This window comes from Peromyscus leucopus, chromosome 3 (genome assembly GCF_004664715.2).
Source record: "Peromyscus leucopus breed LL Stock chromosome 3, UCI_PerLeu_2.1, whole genome shotgun sequence".
Lineage (NCBI taxonomy): Eukaryota > Metazoa > Chordata > Mammalia > Rodentia > Cricetidae > Peromyscus > Peromyscus leucopus.
The window spans coordinates 9,015,769-9,039,215 of NC_051065.1; the positions used below are offsets into that span (position 1 = coordinate 9,015,769).

The 23,447-nt window shown below is 43.1% G+C and overlaps 1 protein-coding gene across 7 annotated transcripts in view; it reads left to right on the plus strand.

Moving 5' to 3' along the window:
- Cttnbp2 (cortactin binding protein 2) overlaps positions 1 to 23,447 on the plus strand; it is a 157,614-nt gene that overhangs the window by 111,941 nt on the left and 22,226 nt on the right. For all 7 annotated transcript variants that reach the window (XM_028871752.2, XM_037203503.1, XM_037203500.1 and 4 more), the window contains 7 exons: positions 2,189 to 2,464; positions 4,370 to 4,465; positions 5,644 to 5,723; positions 11,983 to 12,069; positions 12,152 to 12,251; positions 20,987 to 21,139; positions 21,985 to 22,172. In XM_028871752.2, coding sequence (XP_028727585.1) covers positions 2,189 to 2,464; positions 4,370 to 4,465; positions 5,644 to 5,723; positions 11,983 to 12,069; positions 12,152 to 12,251; positions 20,987 to 21,139; positions 21,985 to 22,172 — 980 coding nt within the window. The remainder of the gene's footprint in view (positions 1 to 2,188; positions 2,465 to 4,369; positions 4,466 to 5,643; positions 5,724 to 11,982; positions 12,070 to 12,151; positions 12,252 to 20,986; positions 21,140 to 21,984; positions 22,173 to 23,447) is intronic.

Here is a 23,447-nt window from a genome sequence, read left to right on the forward strand (position 1 = left end):
TGAGAATAGATATACCAAGTCATGTACAGAATCAAGGACAGCTGTTAAAACATAAAACATTCTTCCAGTAGAATGGTAAAAAGCAGTGGGTCATATTGAGGATTATAGCAGATGGGCCCATGAGAAAGAACATGGGTTCCAGGATACAGAATGAAGGGTCAGCAGAGCTCCATGATGAACAAAATGTGGAGCAGAAAAGAGGGAAATCATGGCTCCTTCCAAGGGATCTGTCCAGGCAACTGTAAGGATGCAGTCATCACACCCCCCCCCCCTTACAGGGAAGGCTATCAAGGATGAGGCTGACTTGGCTAATAAAGGCCAGGAGTTGCTTGGATGCATGCATTTGAGATGTCTATGTCAAGTCAGCAGAACTCTCGGGAAAAGTATGAGCTGGATATGTAAGTTTGACAGTCAGCAGTCTGTCAGAGGTGTTTAAAGTTATTGGACTGAGAGATGGAGAGGTCACTGGGGGGGGGGGGTGACACTGAAAACAGAAGACAGTTCCAAAACAGTCTGTCATTTAAAAGTCTTGACAAGGCAGAGGGCCTGCGGGGTGGGGGTGGGGGACTATTAAAGGGAAAAGAGCAGAGAGGTGTGAAGGGCTCGGAAACCTCTGTGGGGAGCAGAGATCACTGACAACTAGAAAATAAAGTAACGGTAAGGGAGTGGAAAAGCCATTTTAAAAAGGGGAAATGACACATTTGGTTTTATAGTTTATTATTATATTCAAATGAAAAGTTTACTTGTTTTCTGTATAATTTTTAATTTACTGTTTGAGTTTCACACATGCCTACAATGTGTTTTGATCTTACCACCACCACTCCCAACTCCTCCTGGGTAACCTCTCTCATGTCTCCCTCCCCGCTTCATTTCCTTCACACACACGCACATTGAGTCAAGTTAGTACTGACTGTATAGGCATGGGTATTTGGTCATCCACTGAAAGCATTTTATTTTAGTACTAAAGCATACTACACAATTCTTTCATCATGTGAGAAAGTCTTCAGTAAGCTTCTTCTCATTGAATTTTGTGAATTCCTAGTAAAACATAATATAGCTTTGCTATATCCTCTACGACTTTAGGACTTGAGCAGCTGAATGTACTCAGGAAGTGAATTCAAGGCAGTATCTGTGTAGAGACTATTACATTTTTATAATTTTACACAATTTTTTTATTTATATCTCATTGGGTAAACATTTTTTCAGCAGTTTCATTGACTATCTCTAAAGTTTTCAACTTTGCTTTCATAGTAGAAGTATTTCTATTTCAATAGTGTATTGAATGTTTAATGAAGTTTATTAATTATATAATGAGATCATCAGCCATAGATTTAAGAACAAACACTGGTGATTTTTTTAGTAAACATAATTGAGTTCTTGAGAACAGAAGTGAATGGGTGCCAACTCCAGACATTTGGCATCACAGCGACTGGAACAATCATGTGAAGTCTCTGCTCTTGGGGCAGGAGTAGAGCTGAGCAGCGGATTGCTCGCTGTCTGTGCACTCAGCCCCAAGAGCCTAAGTTCCTGCTGCGACGCTGAATACTTACTAAACACTCACTAATACTCATCACGTAATACCATGTTGAATTCATTACACCCCTTACAAACATAAATTAAATTTACTCCATGATGATTCTCTGTATATTTTCTGGATTTTGTAGAAGAAATTGAGGGATCACAAGACCAGGGCCATTTGCCATTCTAGCTAGGAGAAAGCTGACTCTGAGGTTCAGACTCAGGTCTGTGTGACTCTTGGGACTCTTGTAAACCTACTGACCTTTGGAACTGTATCCTGACTTGTTCATGACATTATGTATAAAGATAAGGACAATATAGACAACTCTAGAGGAAAAGAGGACTCTGGTCTTCCTGCCTTTTTTTTTTTTTTTTTTTTTGAACAGCCTGAGAATATTGCTGAAGGGGAAAAAGTCAGCAAAACAGAAAAGGTTGAGAAACAAGGAATGATAAGTAGTTCACTCTGTAGTCTCCCAAAGAAACCGTGGTAAGACTGGGAGACCAGTATTTGCTTCAGTACAAGAAGGCTCAATTTAGCGTTGAATAAGATAGCTGTCCTTTGATTTACCTTTAAAACCTTCATGGCTGCTTATTTTATTTAATAGCTTTGCCTGATTGTTTTTTCTATCAAGGCTGTTTCTAAACTTCTATCTCTTTATTCTCCTAACAGATGCTCTTAAAATACCCTTAAGGATTTCCGTGGGTGAGATTCAACCAAGCAACAATTGTTCTGACGACTTCGAATGTGAGCACACAATATGCGCTTTAAATATCCGCAAACAGACATCATGGGATGATTTTTCAAAAGCAGTGAGTCAAGCTCTGACAAATCATTTCCAAGCCATCTCTTCTGATGGATGGTGGAGTCTGGAAGATGGGACATTTAATAACACTACCGACTCCTGCATCGGTCTCGGCACCAGCAGTATACAATCCATCACGCTAGGTATAAGCAGCCTTGAAGTGAAAAGAAAGTTAACCGTCTGGGTGTATTTATGTCCATGGGCTTCATCGCCTGATAGTTCACTGATGAAATACATTCAAGGCTTGGCTTGTGGCAGCTGCCAGCACTGCAAACCTTGAACCTTCACAATGAGCCATTACATAATGCAGCCTGTTAATGTAAAAATGCTTTTATGCCTCAAGTAATGCTAGAGAGTAAAGAACTTGAAAGGCTTTGACGAGGCTTTGTTATTACACTCTGTTATTACACTCGTGTTCTAGGTAAATGCAGGAAACTAAGCACATTACAGATGCTTGCTTATGGATATCATCTCAACCTAACTCCAGCTTTGTGCCAGTTGTCTGGTGCTGTGTTAACACCTTACCTCCATGTCAGGGGTCCAATGCAGGCTAGAATGGAAAGAGATCCTTTAAGGAAGACGTATTCAAAGCTCCCACATGGGATGGGTCAGAGTGGTAACTGCTTATTTCTACTTGACAGACACGACAAAGACCGTAAAAAGATGAGGTCTGTTTTCTGGTGAGCACAGAAAGTGCTCCCAAAATATTTCTTGCCCCCTGTGGGCTCCTTTCTTCTTAGATCCAAATTAACATCCATAAGAAAGCCTCTTTGCAAGATCTGCGCTCCGTACTTTATGAAGCGTCCACCCCAAAGCCACACTGTACAGCTAACTAGGTATTGGAGAACTTGCCCAAAGGTACAAGACTTATGAGCAGAGCAGTCAGGATTCCAATCACAGGCTCTCTGAAAGGGAAGCATCCATGTTCCACTGCATCCTGTTTAAAAGGAATGGTCAAAGTGAAGGAAAGGCAAATTTTTACTATTGCTTTTATGTATCCACTTAAAACATATGGTGGGTTTTTGAAGCTTGCTCATAAATGCAGGTTTACATTAAAATGTATTCCACTAGTTTGAGAGCAAGTTATTTATGACAACGTGGCATGATAGTTAAAATACTGCCATGGAACCATCATTGTGTGATTTTAAAACTGCTTTAAGAAAATAAGGCACACGTGTTTCTCGGGAACACACTCTGCCCACCTCGCACAGTGTTGTGCAGAGCATGGCTCTGTGCTGAAGTCTGATCCGTGAAGACAAGAAAGCGGTGCTCTGAAAGAAGTGGCCTGCACCTGCTGTTGTCCAGCTCGTCTGGAAGCTGCTGACAGTGGACGGATATCCCCAACAGCCAATGAGTGTGCCTCTGAACAGTGGCTGGCAGGCGGGTGAAGGACCATCCTTATCACAGAGTTGTAGCATGCCCAAGGAGACTTTTAGTTCTAAAGGTCATTGAGTTCTGTGACTAGAGGACTTAGCTGAGTGCCTTCCTATAGCCAGTTCATAACTGATATTATTCTTAATGTTCCCAAGTGAATTTTCTGAGGCCATGATTATAGGAACTTGAGGTCAGCTGAGATGCAGAGGACTAGGATTAGTATTGGAGTATCGGAGTCGTGCTGAGCTAGATCATCGGAATGGTCTGAGATTCTGAAACAACACCAAAAAGTTCTGGAAACTTTGCTGGAAAGTGACTGGGTCACTTTCTCTGGAGACCAGTTAGTTAAGGATCAGATGTTCTCCAAAGTACTGGGTCTTTGTGAAGCAGGCAGTGGCTTTAGGATAGGAAATTTTTGAGAGCTTAATCTTGGAAATAATCGGGATATATTTTTGTTCTTTAGAGTTTCTTTAAATTACTGTTTTTGAGAAGTCTGTAGAGTCAACACCTTTCCCTTTGACCTTTGACGAAGATGTTGTGGAGTTAATTGCCCTGGATGACCTTTGACCTCAGAAGCTCCAGATTCTTTAGCATCTCATGGAGGAGAATGGGTTTGCCATTCTGAAATCATCATTTGAGCTCTCCCTGATATTCTATTTCCCTTTATTCAACAGGAAATATACCATGGTCAGCTGGCCAGAGCTTCCCTCAGCCCCCATGGGACTTCATGAGGAAGAGGAAGGTAGAGCAGGTCACTGCGCTCCTGTCAGGTAACGGGATCGCAAGCCAGAGTGGCGCTAAGCAGCAGGTGCCTCATGCCTGGCTCTCAGAGGGCCACTTCTTCTGGCAGTACTGGTGTGACTCGCACAGTGAGCTGGTTACATGTGTCTGAAGTAGCTGATGATCAAGGGGAAGGGAGATGTACAAGTCATGTTTCTGTCAGCCTCGCTTAGCTCTGCCCAGCTCACACATTCCTGCCGCTCTCATTGTGTCCCTCATTAGAAACAACCTAGAGGCAAACTAGCGTGCTGCTGGGAGAGACAGACTGCGTGAAAAGAGAAATGTCCGTTGTTGCTGTCCACTGTGTTGTATGCCTGGTCTGATGATTATAGTGGTATACATCAGTATTGAGACAGTATCTGCTGCTTTTAGGCTGTGTTTGTATCTATGACATATTACAAGTATAACGTCACCCAGTGGTCATAGCACTCCACTAGGTTGTATTTCTGCTTATTTCTAATTTACATAGAGTACTGAGTCTCTGATTGATTTTCTTATGTAATGTCTAGTTATTAGTATGTAGTATATATTTACTGTTACTCAGCCCTGGATTCTAAAAGGCTGTTGATTTCTTCATGTATTTTCCACATGTAGGGATGGACTTTCAAAAAATAAGTATTGACTGAAAGTTTTATTGTATGAATTATATTTCTGGAAATTTTTTAAAGTTGAGTGCCCACTCTAGAAAACTTATTTCAGTTTAGCCAGTATGTTGAGAGAGTGGCAGAACTTGGGTTGGTGATAAAACCTAAAGGGGGACCCTGGCCTTGTACATTAACGTTAGACAAGGCTTTAGCTTTCCAAAGACCGTGGTTGCCTGTGACAACTTTTGCTAATAAACAGTGAGGCACGGAGCCCAGGAGCCAGCCAGCAGGCACAGCTCCCCGGGTGCAGCTGGACTCTGGAGGTCCTGGAGATAGTTGGTAAAATGGTCAGTGGGCCTTCTTGGAGGAGATAAGAATCAACTGTGGAACTTTCCAGTTCCCGGGGGCACGAGCTGCTTAGTAACCAGTAAAGCAGTGTCAAAGTCACTCTTATGCTCCTTGGCCAAATGTCAGCTCCTGTAAGGCCACAAGTGTTCTGTTTCACGGTAGCTTGGGTGGCGTCTTGATCATCTCTATTTAACAAGGAAAGGCCAATTTCCCTTCTCTGCACACGTTTCCCACAGGTCCCCGCGAAGGCTGCCTCAGTAGTGTGACTTACGCATCCATGATCCCTCTTCAGATGCTGCAGAACTACCTCAGGCTGGTAGGTTGGCCATCATCCGTATTGCAGCATCATCAGGTGCTCCATGCGGATTAGAGTGGGAGCCCACCCACCCTGCGTTCTGGGTCATGATGTTTTCCCCAGCACCCCTCTCCCTGGTAGGCTGTCCATCGCCGGCCTGGGTATCTGTCACTGTGATCCGGGTGTCCATTTCTTGGACCCAGAGAGACTACCAGTGATTACTAAAGTGCTTTAACTTGGGTCAGAACATATTAACAAGGATGTGCCATCAAATCATAGACGTAGAAAGGAGTAAACATGTATATAAAGATGGCTTATTATGGGCTTTTATAATTTAAAATTGATTAAGTAAGTTCACATCAGTTGGAATATTGATTGGACTTCCTTTCCAAAAACCAGATAATGAGAGCTTACAAGACCGAGGTGTTTTTTTTTTGTTTTTTCTCCTCACATCTCTAACTTGCAGCCGGTCTGGGGAGGTCTGGGGAGTGAGGACAGACAAGATGACAGTTCCAGGGTCCCACCATGTTACCAGAACTTTAGGTCATGTCCCTACTGGGCTATTGGGTGTGTTCTGTTGTGTAACCATGTCCCCTGCTGAAACTAGGCAGTTTGTTAGTAAAAGGAGGAAGAGAAATGTGATTATCAAGGGAAGCAGTAACTTTAGGTAGAAAACAGACAAGTAAATATGTTGTAGTCAGTATATACTTCACAAATGTAGGTAGTGTACCAAGTGTTTTTACTTATTTATTCATAATATCCCTACAAGATTGATAATGTTACCTCCACTTTAAATGAGTAAGGCAAAGAGAGGTTAACCAGATCTTATGATCAAAGCGATACACATAGTCACTGACAGAACCCAAACTGTGGAAATGCCTGAGGTACACTTTGTCTGAGGGAGGTCTACTGAAACGAATGTGAACAGCATACGACAATAATCAAAGCTCCACTATTTAAAAATAGTTTGTACTCTTTACAAAGGTTGTTTCCATGGGGTGAAAGTTAATGTTTTTGTAAAGCCATACACTGATAAAGCCGGCCAGGCTCAGAGTCTGGACCTCCCTTGTACCAGCAGGCAGGTAGGGCCTAAGCATGCCTGTCTGTGGGACACTTCCACTTCTCTCTTTGCTTTTGTTCATTCCTTTCCCCACAAGGTGTCAAGTGTTCCCAAGAGGAAGTGCTCCGGCTTATCCCTTTACTTAGTTGAGGGTGTGGACCTGATTGTCAGGAACGTGAGCCTCAGGCTCTGAGTACAGCCGCTTTCTCTCCCCTCCCAGCATCTCTGTGTATTAGGCATGGTTTCACCCAAGCACTGAGTTGTTTCCATCTAAAACTATGGCAAAATTAAATATCTTGATAGGCTTTGTGTCTAGTGAGGGCTACTGCTGCTGGGATGAACCATCACGACCTCAAGCAATTTAGAGAGGAAAGGGCTTATTGCCCACAGTTTCATGTAACAGCTCATCATCAAAAGCAGTGAGGGGAGGAACCTGGAGGCAGGAGCTGATGCAGAGGCCCTGGAGGAAAGCTGCTTACAGGCTCAAAGCCCAGCCTGCTTTCCTTTAGAACCCCAGACTATCAACCCAGGAATGATCCCACCCACAATGGCCTGGGCCCTCCCCCAGGAATCACTAATTTAAAAAATGCCCTCCAGTTTTGCCTACAGCCCCAGCTTATGGAAGCGTTTTCTTAATTGAGGCTCCTTCCTCTCAAATGACTCTAGCTTGTGTCAAGTTGACAGAAAACCAGCCACTACACCTTTTTTTTTTTTTGCAACGCTTCATTCCATTCACTAGATAAACCCCCTGCGAGCTGACAGGGAAGAGGATTGCTGTAAATCAAGGGCAGCCTAGGTTACAAAAGTGAGACCCTATTTCAAAACAGAAGGAAAAAAAAAAAAAACGAAAACAGAGAACCAATTTTTATTTGACATTAGTGAATAAATATAATACTGACTTTTATAGTTTCGGTAAACTAATATATATATATTGTGTGACTACAGATACACAATGTAATTTCCCTTGTGTTACTTTTACTTCTTTGTGTCTATTCTATAGAAAGGGACCGCAGACAATGGTCACAAATCTCAAAACACAAAGGAATTCAGTTTTTTTTTTCTCTTTAATATCCCAAATGCCAGTTGTACAGACTTCTAGATCCATCTATTCTAACCCCATTGGTAGGTCTTCTCACATTTCAAGTATTACCAATTATTATTATTAGTTTTTAAGCTTTCTGATCAAATAATGTACGGTTGCATGCCCACGGTTCCAGATCTGTCCAGCACATGTCTGGGAGTGACTTTCGAGACGGGCGATAGACGTTCAGGGGCAGTTTATGTGACTCAGTTGACAGTAACAGCCACTCATGCCTGTAAGACAGTCAATAATTCCTTTGAAACCGTGTGTCAGGAGAGGCCAAAATGAAATTCCTAGCTGTAAAACTTGTAACTTTAAGTGACAGCAATGCCAATTTTATTGGCACAGTAAAGTCCTTTTATTTTTCCATTCTTTTTTTGTGTGTGTGTGTGTGTTTAATGTCTCAACATAGCCGGCCTGAAACAGTCTCTGGGCAGCAGCTCTTACTCAGACTGTATATGACAATGGGAATACCAAACCAGAGTTGAGATTTTATTGCTTTAAGATACCACAAATCTGAAGACACACCTCAGTTGCCATGGAGACAGTAATGAAGGCCACAGCTCTTGGATTAACCCCCATTCTTTGGGGGTAGGGGGATGAAAGAATGGATGGGCAATTGTCAAGGTTGCTTGTTTCCAGAATTGCTGTGCTTCACAAAGCCCTGATTGACATGTGATGTGCTAGTCCAATAAAATGCAAAGGTACAGGAATAAAACAGATGACTATCAATCATGATAATGAGGCCAGTATCCCTTTACTAATAAGCAAAAGTGTCACACCGTAGCAGAATAATTCTGGTGACTGTAACTCAGGCTATAGTTCTTAGAAGTGGAATTTTATTTCAATTTTCAAGCAGATTTCCTTTCAACACAAAAACCTTTCTACCACTAGTCCCGTCCAAAACAATATTAGCTTGCTTCTCAGTCTTTCTGATTGTGGCGCCCTCTGCTGGAAGCATAAAGCATGAAACATGACTTTACATTCTCTATACCTAGGAGTTTGACATTTGGAAAAAAGTGATATGATAACTCTAAAATGGATGGATAGCTTTTTTTTTAAACCAGGTTTTTCATATGCATACCATTCTCAGTGGACTAGCTATAATTTGCTTCAGTAATTAATTTTTAGTTAAGATTGTAAATGATAATCAATATACCTATGCATCATTTGTTCAAAGAAAAAAAAAACAGCAAAAGAATTGATAATACCTGAAATGAGAAGATATTATCACTGGAATTTGTGTGTTAAAATACAAACAATTGGGAATTCTGTGCATTTGTTTTGTCTTTACCTACACAGTAAATGTGTTTGTTTATATTCCGTTGTGTTCCACGGGGGAGATTGTCAAGTTTAAACATAAGGGGTTTTGTTGCTTGTAAAAGGCCCTTTCAGTATATTTTAAATTGTTTCCTGTCCTTTGCTCCCTTAAAATGAATGTGTGAGAACAGATGAGGTGTTGATGATGAAGATAGCTTATCTCTGAAGCTAGATCTTTGGCTGTTACAGGATTTCAGAATCAGCCTTCAGGAAGTGCGGACAGCTTGTCAGGAGAGCTGTAATGAATAAAGCACTCTTGTTTTCAGAAGTAAAACAAGCTTAAATTGCAAGGCCAGTTGAAAAATCTCAGGGGTAGGATGTTCAGTAAATCCTCGAAATCTGTATCCCATTTCACTAGTGTGAAACAATCCATTCCTTGTGAAAGAATTTCTGTCCGGCAGTTCCTAGCGATGTGGGATTAATTTGGAGAGCTGGAGAGTTCTGGTTTAGAATTGCACCTGCCTAGCAACATCTAGTCCACAGTTTTCCACTAAGGTGCTTTTTGAAAAGTGGCAAAACCTCAGTAAAACAGAACTGAGGTCTCCATTATACCAGGCTTTCCCTTTCTTTTGGGCCACCAACCAGCTCCCAAATCATGACATGGAGATTTCGTATTAGTTATGAATGTTCAACCTAGCTTGGGCTTGTTTCTGGCTAGCTCTTTTAACTTGATTAATCTGTTTCCCTTTTTCTACCTTTTACCTCAGGGCTTTTCACTTTTCTTTCCTTCTGTATATCTTACTTTCACCGCTTCGTCTGTCTGTCTGTCTGTCTGGCAGCTGCCTGGCTTCTGGCCCCGGGCATACCTCTCTCCTCCCTCTTCTCTCCTCTTGTTCTTTTTTTTGAGCCTAGATTTCTCCTCCTATTTATTCTCTCTGTCTGCCAGCCCTGCCTATCCTTTCTCTGCCTGGCTCTTGGCCATTCAACTCTTTATTTGACCAATCGGGTACCTTAGGCAGGCAAGGTGAAATAAATGCAACACATCTTTACATAATTAAACAAATGCAGTATAAATAAATGTTAGCACACCTTTATATGGTTAAAAGCAATATTCTGCAGCATAAACAAATGCACCACATCTTTACATACATTTTCCACAGTACTCCATTAGCAAGAACCCGAGACTTCCCTACCGCCTTTGGAGTACTAGGCTCACCTTTTCATGCCTCCTGAAATCAGAAAACACTGTCATCCCTTCCTTACCCTGTTCCCAGTGATACAAAACTAGAAGATTGACACGAGTGAAAAATTGAGCAGTTCGGCTCAGCTTTAGCTGCGCGATGCAAATCTCTTCTACTGTGTCAGTGTGAACCCTTTCATATCCATTAGAAACCGTAGAGACACCTGAACAAGAAGCTGATGAAGATTGGTGAGAGCATGTTGAGTCCTGAGAGGTGCATCACTCATGAGCACTTCTCTGGGGCTGGAGATGAATAGCATGGGCTGCAGTTCGTCCTTGTGTGCTTATCTGTCTTGCTGGGCAGCAGAGCCTGCAGCCATAGTTGGATTCTATAGTTTAATCAGCGGCTTATAGGCATGGAAAAACCAGAGCAAAAATATGGACAGTTCTGTAGAATGCAAAGAAATAAAACTGGGAAATTGATGCAAGAAAGCTCTAGTACAGTCTGACCTAGAATAATTTAAAAACAACAAAAAAAAAGTGTTGGAAAGAAGTTGGATTTAGTAAGGAACTACATAGGTAAGTGAAATGCTGTGGTATAGTAAGGATGTACTCAGGCCAGCAAAGAGTAAGCCGAGATAGTGACTATCCAGTGTTATATGAGACTAACTCACGGAGCTCTCTCAATATGTCAACCAGAAGGTTAGAGGTATAGTAATGGGATATGATGACAGATGTCTTCACAAAGAACCGAGAGAAGTATTGTAGGTGTTCCTCAGAAATATAGAAAACCAGTAGATATTACCAAAAACATAATGGAAGAAAAATTTCCTAAGCCAGCCTCCCACCACCCGGGGGGGGGGGCGCGAGACTGTGTAGATTCTATTTAAGATTGACACAAAGAGGTCATAACTAAACAAATCTTATCACCATTTTTAATGACAGATATAATCTCATACATTCTTCAGGATTTCCACTCATAAATACAAGTAAGCACAATTATAACTCAGCAATATTCTTCAATTATAACTTTTCCTAGGATTCTTATGGTACTGTAACACCTTAGCCTTGAAACTGAACCTCAAGTACTTTCCAGAATATTCTCTCATGTTTCTGAGGAAGTCCTTGCTTCAGTCTTGGTCCTTGCTTGCACATCGGCCATTGGCTTGATCAGCCACCAATACCACAGAAATCAGCCTTGCCACGGCTGTGTTCATCCTAGGGTTTAAATCTCTACATTCCCTCAGCAGCTATACCCACCATTGTGCCTCAGGTAGACATTAGTAACTTCTTATTGAAGGCTTACCACTGACAGAATAGTATTTAACTTCAGAGAAAATTCACTCATGGCTATCAGAAACATTGTCTTTCATACCCTAACACCCAGTCCCAAGCTCCCCATCAAGGGCCCCTGAAGAATGACCCTCTTTAGCTCAAAGTGTGACAGCTGGCAGGTAATCCTTGTGCATCCCCTTGGCCTGAATATATTCTATAGCTTCTGTAAGCATGTCCCAGTATCCTGGGGAGGGGAGGCGCTGCTTAAGTTTTAAAAGGCCTCGAATGTCTAGTAAATGCTGCTAATCTCAAATAGCTTCCTTCTTTTGGATGCCTGGGGATAACTGGGAAATCTGTGCTGGTACACCACCTTTTCCTTGTCAAACTAGCATCTTCACCCAGGATTCTTCTTGGTTTGGAACAGGTTGAGCAATATCACAATGTCATTTTCCATGGCCCAGAAGGAAGCTTGCAAGACTTCATAGCACATCAGCTTGCCCTCTGCATGAAGGTACTGCGTATTTTCTCACCCTTTCGTTTTCTTTGAAAACTGGGAAGAATGTGGAGCTAATCTCCCTGTTTTGTTATCACAGCACAGACAGATGGCTGCAGGATTCCCCTGCGAAATAGTGAGAGCTGAGGTGGATACAGGTTTCTCCAAGGAACAGCTGGTAGACATGTTCATCAGTAGTGGTAAGAGCTTCCGGAGACCTGGCTTGTGATACCTCAAAGGCATGTTCTTCACCGACGCCATTCCACGCAAACCCCTGTAATTGTGCAGCTTCTTAGCTTCTTCCCGTGGATGAAACTAAAAGTTGCGATGAAAACTGGAAGCCCAAGTGAACGATACTTAAGCAACATTTCTGTCAATGCCACTGTATTAATTGGTAATCTTGAACTTTCTTCTTTATTTTTACAAACCGCTCCTTGTTCTGACAAACGATTTGACCGTCAGCAGTGGTATAGCGAGAGAAGAGGTGATAGAAGCAGCCCCCCTTAGTAGGACTGCATGTTGCATTTCGACATTTCCTAGGATGGCTGCTGCATGGTGGTGACATGAAACAGATTGATGTGTAGTAAATTTTGCCATTCACACATTCCCAGTAATGACGTACTTATTATTCTCACACCTGGAGTAAACGTCTGTCTTCAGCTGACCATTAGTGTGCCATTGATGAGCACTCTGGCACCCATTAACCCATAGGAGTTCTACAACAGTCCTCTGCAGGTGGCTGTCATTGTGTCTACTCCCACAAATAGGGTGGCAGAACCATGTGGAAACATTTATTTAGATACATTATTCATGAGGCCTTTTATAGCTTAACATCCCAAGTTCTACCACAGACGCACAGATGCACAGATGTGGTTGACACCTTCAGGACACCAAGCTGAAATGGATTCAACTTTAGTGCCAAGAGGGTGTAGCCACAGACATACGTGGGGGAGAGGTTGTAAGGTCCCAAGAGGATGAGCTGAGACATTCTGCATATGAATAAAGAGGGCTATGCCTTGTCTTTAGAGCTGTGATGAATGGGGTTACCCTGTGGCTTCAGACTTAACTGTAGACCAAACTTAGGAAGATAGAAATCACCTTCAGGGTTTTTTTTTTTTTTTCATTTTTCTTTATTAAGAAATTTTTCTACTCACTTCACATACCACCCACAGATCCCCCCTCCTCCCTCCTCCCACCCCCAGGCCTCTCTCCCAAGCCACCCCTCATCACCACATCCCCAAAATCAAGGTCTCCCATGGGGAGTCAGCAGAGCCCAGCACACTGAGCCTGGGCAGGTCCAAGCCCCTCCCCACTGCACCAAGGCTGCAGAAGGCATCACACCACAGGCACCAGATTCCCAGAAGCCTATCCATGCACCAGGGACAGATCCCGATCCCCCTGCCTGGGTGCTCCCCAAACAGTTCAAAATAAAGTTAAAAATGAGTTTGGAGAACAACTGAGAATTCTTTAAGCCTGGAAGTACCCTCTGGAAATAGGAACATCTAGAATCTTAGTGTCTGGCTACTGCACAGGCTAGCCTTCGACCAGAAACCAGGACATAGATACAGAACACTTTTTTCTTTCATGCTGTTTCAGTCATAGATAACATTTGTCAACTTCTCCTCTTGCATGCCCTGTTCTAAAACTGTCCTTGTAACTGACAGCTCTGGGACAGACCATTCCGTGTCCCTGGTTAGTCATCTTGAATGCACTTGAAATCATGTTGCGTGTTCTATCCAGGGATACCACAGAAGAACATAGACTAGGACTCACTCACACCCAATCAGTCTAGCTGGAGCTGGGCCTTCATCAGTCACATCATGGCTCTTGAAAATGTCCCTGTGCTGAGTGGTTATTTCTCTCTTAATTACTTAACAAAAGTCCCCTGTAGTTTCTCAGCTTTCAGGATTGTGTCATCTCAAGGTTAAGGATACAAAATGATCTCTTTTCACCCTGTCAGGGTAGATGGTCAAGTACAGACTGAACTCTGCTGTAAATGTAGACAGCTAAGAAAGCTGGGAAGCAGTGAGGAAAGCATGGAGGATGCATAGGGGACCAGCCCAGCTCCTCAGAACTGGTGCTTGGCAGCTTCTTACAAAGAACTCTCCAAGTTTGGGAATTTGGAGAGAGGCCCCTTGCCTTAACACTCAGCTCCCCCTGGAGGGCTTCTCTGACCCTTCTGAGGGGAGCTGCTCCCCTAGGAAACGTCCATAGAGTTTACTTGTATCTTGAGGTGGTAGTTAGCTATAGCTTAGGCAGTAGGAGAACTCTTGGGACTTAGGCCTCACACTCCATTCCGTGTTACATCAGGAGCCTCTTGAAAGCTGCTTCTGTGGCTTCTGTTCCCTTTTCTTCTGTTCTATTTTTATTTTCCTGCAAGCAACAGGGTTTCTCTGTGTAGTACTGGCTATCTTGAAACTCACTCTGTAGACCATCCTGGCCTCAAACTCAGAGATCCACCTGCCTCTACCTCCAAGTGCTGGGATTAAAGGTGTTCGTTGCCGCTGCCGGTTGCCGCTGCCGGCCGCCGCCGCCGCCGCCGCCGCCGCCGCCGCCGCCGCCACCACCACCACCACCACCACCACCACCACCACCACCACCACCGCCACCACCACCCTGCAGCTTCTTCTCTTTTATTTGCTGGAGTGACTGAGTGAATATCCTGTTGCAAGAGGTAGCACTGGTAAGATAAAAGGAAGAAAAGGAAGTAATTGTTCTTCCTATTCAGGAGTACTTCCTTGACAAGGAGGTAGACAGAAGACCAGATCGAACAGGAAGTACTAAGCCATATGACAGGGTAACCTGACTTTGGAAAACTCAGTGCTTGGAGCCTTTGTTTGTTTATTGTAGCACTTAGGATCGAACCTGGCACCTTGTGCTGCTAGGGAAGAGCTATGCCAGGGCCCCAAGGTGAAGACTTTGAACAATATACTTGAGTAAATAAATAAGGAGAGAGAGAAATCTATACTCTAAATTCAAAGAGGAAAGGGTAGGAAAGGTTGTGTCATTTCTGAGTACAGAAGGAAATTCTGTATTTGGCTTAGCGATTTATAAGAATCAACAGTTTCCTTCGGTTTTTAATAGCATTAAATAATCAAAATGGTGATGTTTGTCTGCTGCACTCTTGACTACAGTGACCTGTCAGCAGCATGAGTACTGTGAGTCTCTCATTGGCCTTTCTCTGCTGGCTCCAAGTTCTGCCAAATCTGTCCGCTGCTGCTGCTGCTGCTCTCCATCACCTCCTCTCCACCCCATCATCTCTTGCTCAAGTGGCTTTGAGGCCTCACCAGCCCTCCTTATTTTCCCTGCTGTTCCTTCTTCAGCATGGCCTCCTCCATGACTCTTGGAGGACCACTCTAGGAGACAAAGCTTTAATAAATTTTCCCTGATATTACACTCTAAGGACTCCAGAATAGAAGTTGAAGTTCATAGAATATTATGTCAAGTACATTGTGGTCTGGCTTGTCATCTTGTGCCTACTTCTCTGAGTGCCTAAAACTCCCTTCCCCATGCTCATCCTTTCAATAGAGCCCGTTGCTTTTGACGAGTGGCCAGTAGAGAGGTGGTGTGGAATATACCTTAGTGGACCAGGTGGGGATACCATGGCTTCTGAGCGGTGCAAAGCATGTCCAGTGAGCCCCAAGGAAGGGTTCCTGGGTCTGTGGGTGTCTGTGCTTTCTTCATGCAGAAGGTGAGGAGGTGATGTAAGGCCTCAGGGAAGGGAAAGCAGACCACTGCAACCAAAAAGGCTCCCTGGTCTGTTGTACTCTAGCTTTCAGAACGATGAGGTATCAGGCTTGTCTGTCAACTGCACTATTGCCTTTTGATCAAGAAGTGGGGTGATCAGATGGCCTTGCAGAGGAGCACGTTGATTTCTCACTGATGGGCTGTGTGCTAGTGGGTCTTAGCCCTATTTTCTCCAAAAGTGAGGCATGGCCCTTGGATTTGACCAGCGTTGGAAAGGTGAATTTTATCTTCCCCCAAGCAATGCAGGTATTTGTTCTTGTCTACATGCCTGAGGGGTAAAATGCCAAGAGAGCCACAAAGAACAAATAAAAGAGCAAAACAGCAAAAGAAGCCCGAAGGGCAGAAGCAGAGTGAGCTAAGCTTTAAGAATCCAAAACTTCCATAGAGAGTCAAATAGAGCCAACGAGGAAAGGGGTAAGAAGAGAAGAAGCCCTGGAAGCAGGCAGGAGCTTGCAGAGAAGCATAAATCACTCTGTATTCATGTAGTTCCAGAGGACATTTTCCTTCTCTTTTTACCCTTCGTGAGAGGCACACCACATGACCGTTGTTTGGCTAGGGGGTGTGAGTACATCATATTGCAATTGGCTCAGGTTCCTCTGCAACACGAGGTATGGAACTGGGTCATCAAGACAGATGGTGTTTAAAATTACACATGACACCGCATGGGAGGAAAGAAAAGTTAAAACACTAGATCAATATTTTCACATAACACTTCGAGTGCCTTGGAGAACTTTCCTGTTTAGAAGTAAAAAAGAATGATAATATGCTAATTAGCTTCTAGAAATGAATTTACCTCGTTTGGCCCTGCATCACCGGAGGCTTTTGGAAGGCCTTCCCTCAGTCACCACTTTCTCATGTCCAGAGCATTGTCTCTACAGAAACTGGAGTAAGCAGTATATGGAAGGGGTTATTTTCAGTCCCCCAAGGGGTGATTATAAACTTGGGGTTTAGCTACAGTTGTGGTCTGTTAACTATTTTCAGATGAAGGAGTGTTGCTGTTGAATCAACAGTGTAGGATTTTAATTGAAGGCTATCCAGAGTGGAGATTTAGATCTGAACCCCGGTGTCCAATTAAGATTGTCAATCTCTACAGGAGAGGAACAGGGCCAGTGCAGTCTGCATTTGGAAGGTATAAAGAATAGTTTCAGAAATGAGCTTTGAAGTAGGAGAGAGCGAAGGGGTCTGAAAGGGTCGAATTCCAAGCTACAGGATAAAAGGAGTCCACAGACAGAAATAAAATTGGCAAGTGGCTTTTATTCATATCTCCAGAAATCTGCCACACTGGAAAAACCTTCAAACTCAGAATTTGGTAATGAGTTCTCATTCACTTCTGTGATTCATTTAACATTTATATATGAAACTATGGTAATTTACCAGAACTGGACACATGCTGTTTCTCTAAGAAACACATTGGACTAAGGAAAGGGGTCACGGGGGGTGGTGGTGGTGGTGGTGATACCAAAAGGAGGCTATAAGGCCAGCAGTGTTAAAGACACTTTTCACCAATGGTGCCCACACTACCTTGATTGGTACTTCATCACAAACCAAGATGAACACAGATGAGGTAGACACCTATGAACAGCAACACTCGGCCCTTCCTTTTCTAGACACAAACTCTAGGAGTCTGCTATAAATGAAATCATCAATGCAATCTCTCTGAGTGCATCGAGAGAATGAACCTGTCGACGCATCTTCCTGTACTCCTACACATCTACAAGTTCGGTTGATTTTAGGGCCAGTGTGATCCCACCTCCTTATTCTCTCTTTATACCTCTTCCATGACTACTGCTCATCAGGCCTTACATGCCACCGTCACATTTCCTCATGGAATACAGTGATGGTCATGTGCTACCTGCCTCCATTAACAATGCAGCCTCTTCTTCAGTGGGAAATTCAAAGTTGTCTTCGGTGTTTTTCCTCTGCCCCGTCTCTGAGGTGGAATGCAGACTTACTGTTGTGTCTCATAATGCTGGTCTACTTTTATGGTAGAGGCCCCCCTGGGGGAGCCCACAAAGGTTTTCTAGTGACATCTGAGCTTACTTTACACAGCAGGGCTGCATTAGGGAATGGATTGACCATGTGCATGGTCACCAGGTATCTGAGATGGTCTGCACTTGGCTGTGCTCAGGGAGGGTCTTTTGCCTCACCCCTTGGCATTCCTTTAAAAGCCCTTTGGTAGGGACCGAAGGGGCTGGTGGGTTTTGACCCAGGCCCTCCCGAGGCTGTCCTGTGTTTTCTGTCTGTCTCTCTCCTCTATCCTTCTATCTACATGGTCCTCACTTCTCCCTGCTCAAGAGTACCCTGGGGGGAAAGTGGGGCAGGCCCCCCAAGTCCCCTCACTTCTTGCCTTCAGCACAGCAGTTAGAGCTCCTGTTTCTTTTCTCTTTATTTTTTTTCTGCAAATCTCCTTACACGGAATGAGACCTCAGAGCAGGAGTCATTTCCTCTTTACCCCCATCCTGAAACATTTCTTTATATCTGTTCTTAAACATTTCCACTGATCTTCAGCAGTGGTGATGAATTCCCTCACAACACAGTCTCTGTCTTCCACATCTCTTTTCTGTCACTGGTGGGCAGTGCAGCAGACCCAGGCCCTAGCAGGACCTTCTTGTCACAGGGAACTTTAAGGATGTGCCGGTGCCCAGCACAACTCTGTCAATCAAAATCACTGATAATGCAGAGGGTGGAACCCAGGCAACTTTACCATGAGCACAGAATGGAGATGCAGCTGCTGTGGTGTGGCCACTGACCACAGAGCCCACTGAATTAGTGTGACACCATTAGCTCTGAATTCACCACCCAGGCACTTCCTCTTACAAGTCTCCCAATGTTGATTCAATGTACCAGTCCCTTCTGGGACTAAACTGTAACTAGCCAACACAGTTCTACATCTGCCCTCTCTTAAACTTTGATGGCCTTCTGGCATCTGTCCACTGTTAAAATGCCACTCCTCACACTAGCCCTCAATCAGAATGCCTTCCTTCTTCCCCTCCCCAAAGACATAACCAGCATTGGGCATGTAGCTCCCATAGCAAGGAAACACTTGGATAAACATTTGTTGAAATGCTATTCAGTTTTCTTATATGTTTTGGTGGTACAGCAGCATCAAACACTTGACCTAGCCATACACCTAACAGAAACCAGAGAAAATCTGTACTTCTTTGGTCCTAAGTTACAAGAAAAGAAATGTAAGCCATTGGATAGATAGGTTGTATTTTTTTAAATTACTAAATAGAAGAGGTCTATTTATTGGTACTATTTTGACCAGTTTTCTTTCTTTCTTTTTTTTCCCCTCAAGACAGGCTTTCCCTGTCTATCCGTGACTGTCCTCTATAGACCAGGCTGGCCTCAAACTCACAGAGATCGGCCTGCCTCTGCCTCCTGGGTGCTGGGATTAAAAGTGTACACCACCACTACCCAGTTCAATGTAATTTCTTATACTTCTATAATATACACATATGTGTATGTGTGCGTGTATTATCTATTTATTTATTTAAGAAAGGCTCTCAGCCAGGCGGTGGTGGCACACGCCTTTAATCCCAGCACTCAGGAGGCAGAGCCAGGCGGATCTCTGTGAGTTCGAGGCCAGCCTGGGCTACCAAGTGAGTCCCAGGAAAGGCGCAAAGCTACACAGGGAACCCCTGTCTCAAAAAAACAAAAAAGATAGAAAGAGAGAGAGAGAGAGAGAGAGAGAGAGAGAGAGAGAGAGAGAGAGAGAGAGAGAGAAAGAAAGGCTCTCACTATGTAGCCTGGCTTGCTTCAAACTCTGCCTGGGCCTCCAGTGCTGGTCACATACATGTATGTATTCATGTATTTCTGAGATAATGCTTGAACCTTGAGAAGCATAAGTTGTCATGTTACTAGATTGCTGTATAGAAGATGACATCAGACAATAGGGTGATGCCCAGTCCCTAGTACAAGGAAATTGAGATGGCTCTTATTTCTAGCCTAGTTTTTAAGGCTATTTAGCTGAAGAGGTTCACTTCCGTTGTTTAAGGATTTTTTTGAGATTGAAAATTGTATCTATAGCAATGAGAAGAAAGCACAGACATTTCTCTCATAGCATCCATGACAAATAGAGTGTTCCACAAGTACTTTGAATTGATTGTTCCTCATGGAGGGTTAATTTGACCAGGACTGAGAGTTCTGAAATAGTCTAAGAAGTTAAATGAAGTAACTTCTTATTAATTGTCATATAGGAACTGCTGTTTTCATGTTTGAACTAAAGCAGTAATGACATGTGAGTGCCTGGTAGTCACCATGCCTTGTGTCGAGTATGTTTTATAAACTGGCTTATTTGTTCCCTGTTAGGAATGGTAAGGATGGAGACCCTGGATTTGACTCCCTCTTCACTGTTTCTAAAACCTTAATCTGATCACTTCTCAGGACCATGACGTGCTTACATCTCTCAAAGCCTTACCTATTAATGCTGTGAACATCTTATGCATGTGTGATCTGAAGGGCATTTGATGCTTTTAACCTTTGATATTATGAAACATACATAAAACATCACATAAAGATCAAAGAATAATTTTTAACTAAATTAACCATTTAGCCACTGAACAAGTCAAGAATTTAAGTATCTTCAGCTTCCAGAATGTACCTACATGCCTCCTCTTGCTCACACAACCTTTCTTGTGGCCACATCTCTATCATTTGTAATAATAACTTTTTAGCATTTTTTGGGAGTTGTTAAGAAATGAATCAAGGGCCTCACATTCACCAGGCAAGCATTTTACCGTAGAGCCCCGCCCCCTACTCTTAATGTGTTTTTGTAGTTTTGTTACCTGTTTATAAATCCACAATTAAATATTTAGATTTTTTTTCAAGTTTTATATAAGTTGAAATCATATTGTATATATTCATTGGTGACTTGTTTAATGTATTGTGTGTGAAGGCTTCCTCTGTCCTCAGAGTTGTCATTTACAGTGTGGAATAGACTCCTTTTGTTTGCCTGAGCCCTTGCTGATGGATGGTGGGTGGATGCCCGGGATTTCTATGTAAGAGGGGTGGCATGTCGGTTTCATCCTCAGCACAAGTTCCTGGATCTGCCACTGAAGACCCGCAGTATTTTCAGAGTGTGCCCACCGTACAACATTTGTTTGTGAATACTTTATGTCCTCCTGGTTTTGCATTTTGCACCAGTTTGTGTGAAAGTATTCACCTCTAATTTTGCTTCTGACCACAGCTTGTCTGATCCCAGTGAAACAGTCTCCTATTAAGAAGAAAATAATCGTCATCTTAGAAAATCTGGAAAAATCTTCCTTATCTGAGCTCCTGGGGGACTTTCTGGCACCATTGGAAAACCGCAGCACTGAAAGCCCGTGTACTTTCCAGAAAGGTAAAGGGTGGAGAGGGTAGGCTAGCAAACCAGCTGTGGCATCATCCCCAGTGGGTGGGACTCAGCTTCATTTGGAGGTTCTTAGCCTCTAATTCAGGAATGGGCAAAAGCGCACATGGGTCACGGAGTAGCAAGGGAAGTTTACCCAACAGCAATAGTATAGACTAGAAAGGCTACATCTTCAGAATTTCTGGTGGGCCACGTAAGCGAAGCTCCAGGGTCCTGATTTTTGTTTGAGGTTTCTATATATGACGTCCAAGAGAAGTATGAGCTTGGTTGCTAAGGGATATAGCATGGTAGTTCTCTGCTTCGATGAAAAGATTTGGATTCTATAAGCCTTTTCTCATTCTGTGTGCCCCTTCTCACAATGCATCTGATTTTAATACAGGTCCAGTTAGGCACAGGTATAAGAGAGTAAGTAGGGGATTCTCCCTAAACGTTTACCTGACACAATTTTACCTTACTGTGCAAGCACCCAAAACCATTCTAGGCCGAATCTGGCATTGCTTATAGTTCTCAGGTTGTGTTCCTGGATGTGTTTGGATAGAAGAGCCTTATCAGCGGTGTTGCTAAGGAGAGTAAGTTATTTCCATTGTTTAAAGCAGGTATACAGCTCAAGGCAGGTGCAGGTTCTAGGTTGATAGACACACTGTTCAGGGAGGAGTGTGTGTCCCGCCCAAGCCAAGGGGAGTCCCAGGTTGCTAAATTAATCCTTATGCTTGCATGTCTTAGTATGCCTCTAATCTTTCTGTCTGCAAAGTACAAGTTATATACCTCATGTTCTTGATTTGCATTTGCACCAATCCATAAATAGCGAGGTTGAATTATGGCTTGGCTTCTTTTAGGAAATGGAACGTCCGAATGCTATTACTTCCATGAGAACTGCTTTCTGGTCGGAACCATTGCCAAGGCATGTCTCCAGGGTCCTGACCTGCTGGTGCAGCAGCATTTCCGCTGGGTTCAGCTGCGGTGGGACTGTGAGCCCATTCAAGGACTGCTGCAGAGGTTCTTGCGAAGGAAAGTAGTGAACAAGGTAATAGAGAGAAACTGCAGCCTGCCGAGGTGGGAGGGGGAGCGTCTACGCGGGCTTGGGTTCCACTTATTGTATGGCCCCAGACTAGGATAATCTGTGAGCATCCCAGGGCTGAATACGAGCAATGGATGTGGAACTCACAACAAGAACATGGGGATGGCCTTTACAGTTTCGTTATTAGAGAATGCACATAGAAGATGTAATCGGTTTTGTGTAATATTATGTACAAGAAAAAGTTAGCAGGTTTTACTGGTATTATCAATGGTTCTTAAGGAATTTCACCAAGCTCTAAAAGTTGTAAAATGTTGGATTTGTAAAATTCATCTCTGTTCTTAAGGAAAACTCACTAATATCTTAGAGTCTGAGGACAACACCCCACTGCTTGTGCCATTTTAATGGACAGCTTTTACACTATGGTGGGAAATGGTTTAGTGTGCTTGTTTTAAGAATAAAAATACTTATTTTATAGTCCCTCATATGTAAGAAGATAGCTGTGTTGGCCAAATGTAAGATATTATTATCATTTAATAGTCTGGGATTGGACTGGCATCTGAGTGTCAGAGTAGATTTAATACAACAGAACTTCATCTGGTAGTTTTCTCACTTAGGCCTGTGCACAGGCAGCGTTTGGAGAACAGCATCATTTTAACAATACCATATTCTAAGCCACTGATAACAAAACAGCTCCTCACCCAGGTATACCTTTGACTGTCCTTTCAAGACTACAGTCAATACTAAACACCATGCCCTTACTTCATGTATAGGCAGAAACTAGGGAGAGTAACTTGTAGTGTCAATTTCTTATTACCATGGAGAGAAGCATCTTCTGTAGAGACTCACAGAATCACAAGAAGTTTCTCCTTTATATTTCAGTGGCGATAACTGCCTACGCCATAGTTCTAGACCAGAGCACCTGGGCAAGGCCAAAACTCTCTGTCAAGTACTACCAAAATTCTGTCTGTTAAGGTGTGGATGTGCATGCGTGAGTGTGTGTGGGAGGCAGATGGGAAGAACAGTGTGGTTAAGAATGATCTATGGTAATTTAGTGAATAAGGTCTACCAGTGATTTGAATTGGTATCTGAAATTCCTAGTTAGAGAAATCTACTGCCTAATCATAAATATATTGTCTTAGCCAAAGCAAAGTCATTGTGTGACCTCAGTAAGAAGAAAGAAAAGTGGAGTTTAAAAAAAATGTCCATCTGAAGTTTTTCAAGTTACTAATACTTCCATTAATTTTTAGCTCAGTTAATATTTATTATTTGCTATATTAATTA